This window comes from Babylonia areolata, chromosome 11 (genome assembly GCF_041734735.1).
Source record: "Babylonia areolata isolate BAREFJ2019XMU chromosome 11, ASM4173473v1, whole genome shotgun sequence".
NCBI lineage: Eukaryota > Metazoa > Mollusca > Gastropoda > Neogastropoda > Buccinidae > Babylonia > Babylonia areolata.
The window spans coordinates 37,006,930-37,019,429 of NC_134886.1; the positions used below are offsets into that span (position 1 = coordinate 37,006,930).

The 12,500-nt window shown below is 43.2% G+C and overlaps 1 protein-coding gene across 1 annotated transcript in view; it reads left to right on the forward strand.

The window, feature by feature from the left end:
- The window catches only part of LOC143287389 (uncharacterized), a 10,923-nt gene extending 4,829 nt beyond the window's left edge, over positions 1-6,094 (forward strand). The window contains exons 3-4 of the mRNA XM_076595369.1: positions 4,629-4,801; positions 5,888-6,094. Of these exons, the coding sequence (XP_076451484.1) occupies positions 4,629-4,801; positions 5,888-5,912 (198 nt within the window). The 3' untranslated portion in view covers positions 5,913-6,094. The remainder of the gene's footprint in view (positions 1-4,628; positions 4,802-5,887) is intronic.
- Positions 6,095-12,500: the final 6,406 nt, after the last annotated feature.

The following is a 12,500-nucleotide window of genomic DNA, read 5'->3' on the forward strand; positions in this document are numbered from 1 at the left end:
ACAATACAATACGATACATTGTAACACAATGCAATACAATACGATACATTGCAACACAATGCAATACAATACAATACGATACATTGCAATACAATACAATACGATACATTGCAACACAATACAATACGATACATTGCAACACAATGCAATACAATACAATACAATACGATACATTGCAACACAATACAATACGATACATTGCAACGCAATGCAATACAATACGATACATTGCAACACAATGCAATACAATACAATACGATACATTGCAACACAATACAATACGATACATTGCAATACAATACAATACGATACATTGCAACACAATACAATACGATACATTGCAACACAATGCAATACAATACAATACGATACACTGCAACACAATGCAATACGATACATTGCAACACAACACAATGCAATACAATACAATACGATACATTGTAACACAATGCAATGCAATACGATACATTGTAACACACTGCAATACAATACAATACAATACAATACGATACATTGCAACACAATACAATACAATACGATACATTGCAACACAATACAATACGATACATTGCAACACAATGCAATACAATACAATACGATACATTGCAACACAATGCAATACAATACAATACGATACATTGCAACACAACACAATGCAATACAATACAATACGATACATTGCAACACAATGCAATGCAATACAATACAATACATTGTAACACAATGCAATGCAATGCAATACGATACATTGTAACACACTGCAATACAATACAATACGATACATTGCAACACAATACAATACAACACGATACATTGCAACACAATGCAATACAATACAATACGATACAATACAATACGATATATTGCAACACAATGCAATACAATACAATACGATACAATACAATACGATACATTGCAATAATGCAATACAATACAATACGATACATTGCAACACAATACGATACGATACAAAACAATACGATACAATGCAATACGATTCGACACGATGCAATGTGTTTACCATACCACAGCACTGATCCAGAATGCGTTGTTACAGTGGTGACAGATGTTTGTTCTAGTGATGACTGTTTTTAGTGGTGACGTGTTACAGTGGTTACTGATGTGTGTTACAGTGATGATTGCTTTTAGTGGTGACGTGTTACAGTGGTTACTGATGTATGTTACAGTGATGATTGTTTTTAGTGGTGACGTGTCACAGTGGTTACTGATGTATGTTACAGTCATGATTGCTTTTAGTGGTGACGTGTTACAGTGGTTACTGTATGTTACAGTGATGATTGTTTTTAGTGGTGATGTGTTACAGTGGTGAGTGATGTTCGTTACAGTCATGATTGCTTTTAGTGGTGACGTGTTACAGTGGTTACTGATGTATGTTACAGTGATGATTGTTTTTAGTGGTGACGTGTCACAGTGGTGACTGATGTATGTTACAGTGATGATTGTTTTTAGTGGTGACGTGTTACAGTGGTTACTGATGTATGTTACAGTGATGATAGTTTTTAGTGGTGACGTGTTACAGTGGTTACTGATGTTTGTTACAGTGATGATTGCTTTTAGTGTTGACGTGTTACAGTGGTTACTGATTGTTACAGTGATGATTGTTTTTAGTGGTGACGTGTCACAGTGGTGACTGATGTATGTTACAGTGATGATTGTTTTAGTGGTGACGTGTTACAGTGGTGACTGATGTGTGTTACAGTCATGATTGCTTTTAGTGGTGACGTGTTACAGTGGTTACTGATGTGTGTTAGTCATGATTGCTTTTAGTGGTGACGTGTTACAGTGGTTACTGATGTGTGTTACAGTGATGTTTTTTTAGTGGTGGCGTGTTACAGTGGTTACTGATGTTACAGTGATGATTGCTTTTAGTGGTGACGTGTTACAGTGGTTACTGATGTTTGTTACAGTGATGATTGTTTTTAGTGGTGACGTGTTACAGTGGTTACTGATGTTTGTTACAGTGATGATTGTTTTTAGTGGTGACGTGTTACAGTGGTTACTGATGTTTGTTACAGTGATGATTGTTTTTAGTGGTGACGTGTTTCAGTGGTTACTGATGTGTGTTAGTCATGATTGCTTTTAGTGGTGACGTGTTACAGTGGTTACTGATGTGTGTTACAGTGATGTTTTTTTAGTGGTGGCGTGTTACAGTGGTTACTGATGTTACAGTGATGATTGCTTTTAGTGGTGACGTGTTACAGTGGTTACTGATGTTTGTTATAGTGATGACTGTTTTTAGTGGTGACGTGTTACAGTGGTGACTGATTGTTATAGTGATGATTGTTTTTAGTGGTGACGTGTTACAGTGGTTACTGATTGTTATAGTGATGATTGTTTTTAGTGGTGACGTGTTACAGTGGTGACTGATTGTTATAGTGATGATTGTTTTTAGTGGTGACGTGTTACAGTGGTTACTGATTGTTATAGTGATTGTTTTAGTGGTGACGTGTCACAGTGGTGACTGATGTATGTTACAGTGATGATTGTTTTTAGTGGTGACGTGTCACAGTGGTGACTGATGTATGTTACAGTGATGATTGTTTTTAGTGGTGACGTGTCACAGTGGTGACTGATGTATGTTACAGTGATGATTGTTTTTAGTGGTGACGTGTTACAGTGGTTACTGATTGTTACAGTGATGATTGCTTTTAGTGTTGACGTGTTACAGTGGTTACTGATGTATGTTACTGTGATGATAGTTTTTAGTGGTGACGTGTTACAGTGGTTACTGATGTTTGTTACAGTGATGATTGCTTTTAGTGTTGACGTGTTACAGTGGTTACTGATTGTTACAGTGATGATTGTTTTTAGTGGTGACGTGTTACAGTGGTTACTGATGTTTGTTACAGTGATGATTGCTTTTAGTGTTGACGTGTTACAGTGGTTACTGATTGTTACAGTGATGATTGTTTTTAGTGGTGACGTGTTACAGTGGTGACTGATTGTTATAGTGATGATTGTTTTTAGTGGTGACGTGTTACAGTGGTTACTGATGTTTGTTACAGTGATGATTGCTTTTAGTGTTGACGTGTTACAGTGGTTACTGATTGTTACAGTGATGATTGTTTTTAGTGGTGACGTGTTACAGTGGTGACTGATTGTTATAGTGATGATTGTTTTTAGTGGTGACGTGTTACAGTGGTTACTGATTGTTACAGTGATGATTGCTTTTAGTGTTGACGTGTTACAGTGGTTACTGATGTATGTTACTGTGATGATAGTTTTTAGTGGTGACGTGTTACAGTGGTTACTGATGTTTGTTCCAGTGATGACTGTTTTTAGTGGTGACGTGTTACAGTGGTTACTGATGTGTGTTACAGTGATGACTGTTTTTAGTGGTGACGTGTTATAGTGGTTACTGATGTGTGTTACAGTGATGACTGTTTTTGGTGGTGACGTGTTATAGTGGTTACTGATGTGTGTTTCAGTGATGATTGTTTTTAGTGGCGACGTGTTACAGTGGTGACTGATGTGTGTTACAGTGATGATTGCTTTTAGTGGCGACGTGTTACAGTGGTTACTGATTGTTATAGTGATTGTTTTAGTGGTGACGTGTTACAGTGGTGACTGATGTGTGTTACTGTGATGACTGTTTTTAGTGGTGACGTGTTACAGTGGTGACTGATGTATGTTACAGTGATGATTGTTTTTAGTGGTGACGTGTTACAGTGGTTACTGATGTGTGTTACAGTGATGATAGTTTTTAGTGGTGACGTGTTACAGTGGTTACTGATGTTTGTTACAGTGATGATTGCTTTTAGTGTTGACGTGTTACAGTGGTTACTGATGTGTGTTACAGTGATGATAGTTTTTAGTGGTGACGTGTTACAGTGGTTACTGATGTGTGTTACAGTGATGATTGCTTTTAGTGGTGACGTGTTACAGTGGTTACTGATGTGTGTTACAGTGATGACTGTTTTAAATGGTGACGTGTTACAGTGGTGAGTGAGTGACGATGTTACAGTGTTACACAGCTGGTTTAACTTCACACAACGGTGACTGCTGTTGTGACAGCTGTGACTGACTGACGCGCACAACTCTTCTTCACGAGTCACCTGTGCTGGTCAGGCAACCAGGCTAGTGTCGGAACGATGAGCTTAGCCCTTCAGCCTGCCCAGCGTCGAAAGCCTATGCTGGCACTGGATCCCGAAGATGCTCTTGTATGGCCAGCTGAAGGAAGGCCACCTCGAACTTGGAAGACCCTGCAAGCGCTTCAAGGACACCTTGAAGACAAACCTCAAAGCCTGTGACATAGAAATCGCTTCCTGGAAAACTGATGCCCTTGACCGCTCTCGCTGGAGGATGCTGTTCTCTAGTGGCATAAAAAAAAGACGTTTGAAAACGAGAGAACGCTGGCCATTAAGGACAAGCGTGAGCGAAAGAAGCAGGGTTCAACTTCTGAAGACGTTTTCCTTTGCGACACCTGTGGGAAGTGCTGCGCATCCAGAATCAGCCTCTTCTCCCATAATATGAGGACACACACACCGACAGATAAACCTGCCCTGCCTACTCATCCGTCGGTCCCACGGGAGACTCCATCATGTGACTGACTGACTGACGCTGTGACCAAGCGGGGTGACTGACTGACTGACGATGTCGTTCAACAGTTCTGGGTGATGGTGTCGGTGTACGCGTGGTGCTGGGTGAGGCGGGCGGCGAGGCGCGTGCTTCACGCGCTCCACGTGCTTCCCGGCTGTCGCTGCCTGCAGAGGGAGGTGGTGGAGGCGGCGGAGCAGGTGGAGAGTGACTACCGCTTCCTCGTCAGGCCTCTGGAGGCTGGGTGAGGGGATGTGTGAGTCTGTGTGTGGGTGTGGGTGTGTGTGGGTGGGTGTTGGGGGTGAGGGTTGAGGAGGGCTGGTTGGGGTGGGGGGGGGGGGGGGAGAGCGAGGGGAGGAAAGGTGGGGAGATTGGTGTTGGTGTGGATGGGTGGGTGGGTGTGGTGTGGGTTTGTTGCTGTGTGTGTGGGGGGGGGGGGGGAGGGGGTGGGGGGGGGGGCGAACGGGATGGGGGTGGTGGTAGTAGTGTGTAGTAGTGTGTGTGTCTGTCTGTCTGTCTGTGTGTGTGTGTGCGTGGGAGGGGGGATGCTGTCGGTGAGTGTGTGTGTGTGTGGCAGGGGGGTGGTGGGGCGGAAGGGGGGGCAAGGGGGGGGGGGGTTAGTGGTGTTGATGTCGTTGAGTGTGTGGGGTGGAAGAGGGCGGGGGGACGTGGGTGGTGGTGGTGTCGGTGAGTGAATGCGTGTGTGTGTGGGGGGTGCTGGTGGAGGTGTTGTCGGTGAGTGTGTGGAGGAGTGGGCGGAGGCTTGGGGTAGTGGTGTCGGTGAGTGAATGTGAGTGTGTGTTGGGGGAGGGGTGGTTGGTGTGTGGGTGGTTGTGATGTCGGTGAGTGTGTGTGTGTGTGTGTGTTTGTGTGTATTCTTCTTCTGCGTTCACTCGTATGCACACGAGTGGGCTTTCACGTGTATGACCGTTTTTACCCCGCCATGTAGGCAGCCATACTCCGTTTTCGGGGGTGTGCATGCTGGGTATGTTCTTGTTTCCATAACCCACCGAACGCTGACATGGATTACAGGATCTTTAACGTGCGTATTTGATCTTCTGTTTGCATATACACACGAAGGGGGTTCAGGCACTAGCAGGTCTGCACATATGTTGACCTGGGAGATCGTAAAATTCTCCACCCTTTACCCACCAGGCGCCGTCACCGTGATTCGAACCCGGGACCCTCAGATTGACAGTCCAACGCTTTAACCACTCGGCTATTGCGCCCGTCAGTTTGTGTGTATGAGTGTGTGTGTGTGGTTAAGTTTCGCGTTAATTTAAACATTGCTATAATTGTCTTCAGCTTTCATTGATAGTGTTTTCTGTAGTCTGTTTTGCAGAAAACGGTGCTGACCTGGTTCTGTGACGGTAACTGGTGACCCGTGGAATCGAGTGCTGCCCACTGTTCACACGCGCGCGCGCGCGCGCGCACACACACACGTGTGTGAGGGAGTGGTGGGGGAGGGGATAGATTTGCCCCCGATATAATTGTGTTGGTGCTTTGTCCATTTTGTGCATGAGTATGTTGTTTTTTGTTTTTTTGTTGTTTTTGTTTGTTTTGTTTTTGTTTTTTGTTAGTCTCTGAGCATTAAAGTTGTGTTCAAAACCCACAGTTTGGACTTGAGAGTGTTGTGTAGTATGTGATGGTCTGCAGAACTACACGCGTTCATGAATGTGTCACGCTGTTGACATCTTTTCTTTTCTTGCTTTAGAATTTCGTTCTTAATTGCATGAAAATTGCTATATAAACAAGAGTGCACACGTGAGCCAGGGCAGGCTGTACTGGGTTCATCAGTCATTTCCTGTCAAAAATTTCCATTACGTCCTCGGCAATGATTTATATATATATATATATATATATATATATATATATATATATATATATATATATATATATATATATATATATATATATGTGATAGTCAGTCGTGTCCGACTATGACCATCAGAACAGCAGAGGAGGCAACTGCTGTTCCGACTATTTGGGCTAGGATTTGATTATAGTGGAGAGTGTCTTGCCCAAGTCACATCCCCACTCTCTCGGCCAAGAGGGTTTATAGGACAGTCGGCGTTGGGATGGTTCCCAAAGGCCAACTAGCCCAGAAGGCTGCGGCATGAAGAGCCAGTGCAATTTTGCCTCCTAGTTTGAGAGTCGTAGTCCTTCACAAAAGACTAAGCTGTGAATGGTTTCTCATTGACTGGAGAAATAATTGATAATGCAGCTCTCACTTTGCTGTTACATTACTAACAATAGCGTGATGTGCTCTGAAGTGTCTTGGGTGTAGTTGGTAGAGGAGTTTGCCTTCGCGCACGCACTCTCTCTCTCTCTCTCTCTCTCTCTCTCTCTCTCTCTCTCTCTCAGTATAATATATATATATATATATATATATATCATACACACACTCACTCTCTCTGTGCCTCCCCCCCCTCTCTCTCTCACACACACACATACTCATCACATTCACCTACCTCTCTCTCTCTCACCTCTCGCACCTGCACTCACACCCACCCATCCACACATACATATCTACGAACACGCGCCCGCACGCGCACAAACACAAACACACAACAGATGTACGAAAAAAGCTCAGCATATAAACGTCGACAATATAAATGGTTTATTAATGAGCAACAAGATGACCAAGTAACAGCAACAACATTCGTACATAATCACAAACGTGTTTTGCAGACACACTGTAAGAAAGAGTGGTGCTGATATAATAAAAAAAAAAAAGAAGAAAAAAAAAAGAAAGAAAATGTCTAACTCTCGCTCAAAAACACTACAGGATAAGAGGCCTTAAGGTTTTCACTCTTTTCCGTTTTTCTTTTTCATTTCAAGTTGTTATAGTTTTCTAAAAGCATTCATGTTTCATACCAAGTCCTCAGTCCTCTCTACTACCCCTACTACCTCCGTTGATAATAAACCAGTAAACGCTGAATCAGAAGTCTGAGCGAAAAACCGACTTTTTTTTGTTTTTTTGTTTTGTTTTTTTGCCTGGCTCCTCCTGAACTAATTAAAATGATTGTGATCCTCCTGAATTATAGGGACGTGCTGGACACGAAGTGGTGTATCCTTTAAATCAAAGAAAGGAAACACAAGATGTTCGCTTCTTTTCGTTTTAATATCACACTCTTCTGACCTCCAATGTTGTTGCATGACCCGGTAAATGCGAACTGTTGACCAGTGTCTGCAGAGCTGACCAAAAAACTCTCCCCCCGCCGCCCCCCCCCTCCTCCCCCCCAAAAGAAAACACACACACACAAAAAAACCGGGGGGTGGGGGTGGGGTAGGGAGACTAGCTTAGATTTCAGCCCCACTTCACCACAAGACAGTATTGTGATGCATCCATCGTCGTGTACTGCTTATTGTTGATGGTAGTTAGTTCCTCAGCAACAGTGACCAGTGTCACACCACACACCCCTACGCTCACCCCCCCCCCCCCAACCCCTCCTCCGCCACCACACTCCCCTCCTCCCCTCAAAACGTCATCCAGTTTCATAACAAAGGAGGGGTGTGGAGGGGGGTGGGGGGGAATGACGTCATTCCAATTCGTCAATCACTGATTTGGTGACCCTGAGAGACTGCTCTCAAGAGACCCTTGAGGGTGACGTACCTTTCTGGGGTTTGTTTCTTTGTTTGTTTGTTTTTTTGCCTTCAGGTGGAAGAGTAGGCGAAATGGGAATAGGCGAATCTGACCTGTCCGGAAAACTATCAGCTAAAAAAAAAAAAAAAAAAAAAAAAAAATTTAATCTAAAAAGTGACGTACGCATCAACAAAGTTTTGTCCAGGCTTCATTCATTCACACTGAACAGGTGGTTTCTGATGGAGACCCCAGGCCACACGCCGTGTCCCCCTTTGTGTGTGTGTGTGTGTGTGTGTGTGTGTGTGTGTGTGTGTGTGTGTGTGTGTGTGTGTAATGAAGAAGGAAGGGTGGATAATTGAACTGAACAGTGTCAGGATCTCTCGTGCACAGTGCACTTGGCGGGGATCTTGAAAAGGCTCATCACACACAGCTACAGTGGTTTAACAACAATGCCTTCCAGCATGACGTCATTCCCTTTCCGTCATGGGGAAATAATTCTCCCTTTGCATCCTGGAGAGGGCGGTATCACACATACTTAACTGTACTGGAAATGAGTGTGTAATAATACTGACAGGTTTTAATAAGTAAAAAAAAAAAAAAAATCGTTTTGAGCGAAATGCTTCTCCTAATTTTACCCATCATTCGATATCAAAATACCGTAAAAAAAATAATTAAAAAAATCAAACAAAAAAAACCATCCTGTTCATAATGCATGAACTGAGACCTTAGCTATCACAACGTGTGCTCGATTCTGTTCATAATCCAACAACTGAGACCTTAGTTATCACAACATGTGCTCAAACCTGTTCATAATGCATGAACTGAGACCTTAGCTATCACAACGTGTACTCACACACCTACTAATAATGCATAACTATCATAGCATGTTCCCAAACTGTTTCCTAATGCATGGTCTGAGACCGTAATATTTGAAGTTAATATAATCGTATTTCATAGACTGAAGCTATAGCAAGGAGAGCGATCAATCGTTCCACAAAGTATGGATCGAAACCTTATCAGACGCACTCGATCAGTAACCCTGCAACAACAACAACAAACGTAACAAGAATTAATGATTGCCAGTGGAAATACATCATGTCCAAGCGATCGCAAGCATGCCAACATAAAAGAATGAACAGAAGGAAAACATGGAATGTTCATATCAATCAAAGCAACCAGACGCCAAAAGGGAATACAATCAATACACACACATACAAAAAAACACAAAAAAAGAAAGAGAAACAAATGAAATGATGCACATTATGAGCAGCAGATTACTTTTGGAATGAATAACGTTGATGCACAAATAAAATACACGTGACAAAAGTATGGCCAAACGATACTGAAAATTAGCGATTGCAATTCACCAAAACCTCTTCTTCTTCTTCTTCTTCCTAAAATCCCGAATTAAATGAACATTAGTCTGAAACGCATAGTATTAAAGTGTTCCACAGTAACAGAAACTTCACTGATACAAATAATTAGTCGAAAAAAAAAGAATCAAACAATACAAGTTGATCTTTGAAAAACTATTTAAAAAAACACAAAAAAACAACAACGAAAAACGATGACCTGGTCATCTTCGGATTGTCGTTGGAGATCAGTAAGTAACTAGTTCAAGTGTGCATGAAATTCTCGCAGCCAAAAGTGTAGTGCTCGGCAATTTGACAGGAAGACTGTTGATTCGTTCAAGTAAACAGAAAACACCCACTGTCGGTGGTTCTTTTACCACGTGCTTGACAAGGACATAGACCGGCTCGACAACGGCGTTAGTTCATCAAACTTCAAGAGTAAAAAAATAAAGTATCATAATCATTGGGAAAACAACAAGGCCATCTATGGTGAACAAGGCACCTTCCCCCCACGCCCCTCCTCCCCCGCCCCCCCCCCCCTCCCTCACCCCCGCACTACCTCTTCCTCCATCCCTTCTGCCGCGCGCAGCTCTTAAACGTGAGCAAACCATATCAACGCCATATCAGATGAAAAAATTGCACAAAATATGTGAATGATGTCACCAAACCAGTACATCATGCTATTCCACAGGCACAAAAATACTGTACACAAGTAATGATGGTAATATTGGTACCGGAAAAAATAACAACAACCGATTGTTACAAAAGGAAAACAAAATATAATGAATAATTCAGGTTAAAAAAAAAAAAAAAAAAGGAAAGGGGAAAAAAAAAGAGCTCCAGACATTGGCCCCATGCTGATATGTTAAACGATCACGTGGGGGCACGCGGGGGGAACCAACACACACACACACACACACACACACACACACACACACACACACACACACACACACACGACTGCATCATCCACTGCTGCGCCAACAACATACGCATCACTGAACAGAGTAACGTCCTCAATACGTCTGTGTCCAGTGTCTCAAAGTATGTTGCTCCAAACATCACTTCCAGCCAACAACAAAACACCCAGTATCTCCATCTGCAAGACCCGCTCGTCACGTCTACAACATCGCCGACCGTGAGAGACTTTTCCATCCAAAGCCATCATTCGACTCCCTATCAGTTCCAGCATGGCACGGCATTGCCCCAGTCCCTTATTCAAACCACGGTTATCGGAAACGCTCAAGGCAGTTTACATCATCAACAAATTGATAACAACCCAAAGGGATTGGTCTCCACAATAATGGCCAAGCTAGAGAGAGAGAGAGAGAGAGAGACAGACAGACAGACAGACAGGGAGAGAGACACAGAGAGAAAGAACAGTTTGAAAAGTCGTGAAACAGCACATTAAAAACCGTAATTCCACATCATCCGTCTCAAACATTTTTTCGTTTTTGGTATAAAATTCATGACAAACGCCTGCCCACCCTTCTCCTCACGCCCCCCCCCCCCTCTCCTCCTCCTCTCTCCTGCTCCATCCAACCTGAACAACATTAATTAATCAGAAATGTTAACTATCACTCAACCAAAACAGCCAATCAATTGACTTCACGGCACGACCTCCACCAACCAGACAGTTCCACACGGCGTGTATTGACTGACAGCATTTCCACACAGCGTGTATTGACTGACAGCATTTCCACACAGCGTGTATTGACTGACAGCATTTCCACACAGCGTGTATTGACTGACAGCATTTCCACACAGCGTGTATTGACTGACAGCATTTCCACACAGCGTGTATAGACTGACAGCATTTCCACACGGCGTGTATTGACTGACAGCATTTCCACACAGCGTGTATTGACTGACAGCATTTCCACACAGCGTGTATTGACTGACAGCATTTCCACACAGCGTGTATTGACTGACAGCATTTCCACACAGCGTGTATTGACTGACAGCATTTCCACACGGCGTGTATTGACTGACAGCATTTCCACACAGCGTGTATTGACTGACAGCATTTCCACACAGCGTGTATTGACTGACAGCATTTCCACACAGCGTGTATAGACTGACAGCATTTCCACACGGTGTGTATTGACTGACAGCATTTCCACACAGCGTGTATTGACTGACAGCATTTCCACACAGCGTGTATTGACTGACAGCATTTCCACACAGCGTGTATTGACTGACAGCATTTCCAAACCAACCATCGGCACTCACGTTATCAACCAACACACAAAAGAAAAGCAACCGTCTTCTCCATCGAAACCCCAAAGGGACTGGTCTCCACAGTAATGGTCTAGCTGAAGAGAGAAAACAGCTTTAAAAATAGCGAAACGGCTCATTAAAAACCAAAACAAACAACCGTAGAACATAGAATCCACATCATCCGTCACAAACGTTTTAAATGTTTCAGCATCAACTCACTGACAGCATTTCCAAACAAACCATCAACAATCAACCAGCACAAAAGAAAAGAAACTGTCCTTTCCAACATGGCTTTCAACAAGCTAGTGACTACATAATCTGGACAAGTCAGCTTCAGACAACATCAGCTGGAGGCCTGTCCACCACCACCAGCACCAATCCACAACCTTGGCCAGTCGTAACCACCAGGTAGCCAGGGCTGGTTGCAATGAGCGGCCCAAGACCTCGGCACTGGAAAACCTGACCTCACGGGCGTCAGTCGATAGGGAAAAAAAAACAACAAAAAAAAACCCTCCACCCTTTCGCATGAACGATCGTTGCAGCGCAAAGATAGGAATTGGCCGATGTTTGTGAACAAGTGTGGGCTCAGGGGAAAAAAAAACACACCAAACAAACACGTCTTTAATCCGAAGCAAAATTTCCGTTGTTAAGATCGCTCATGTGACTCGGCCTTGAAATAAAACTGTCATCACCCCGAACAAAAACATCGCCGATCACAATCATTTCAGCGCGTGTTGTAAAGGACATCGACGTTACATAAAAACACGGTCCCATCAGGCGCAGTG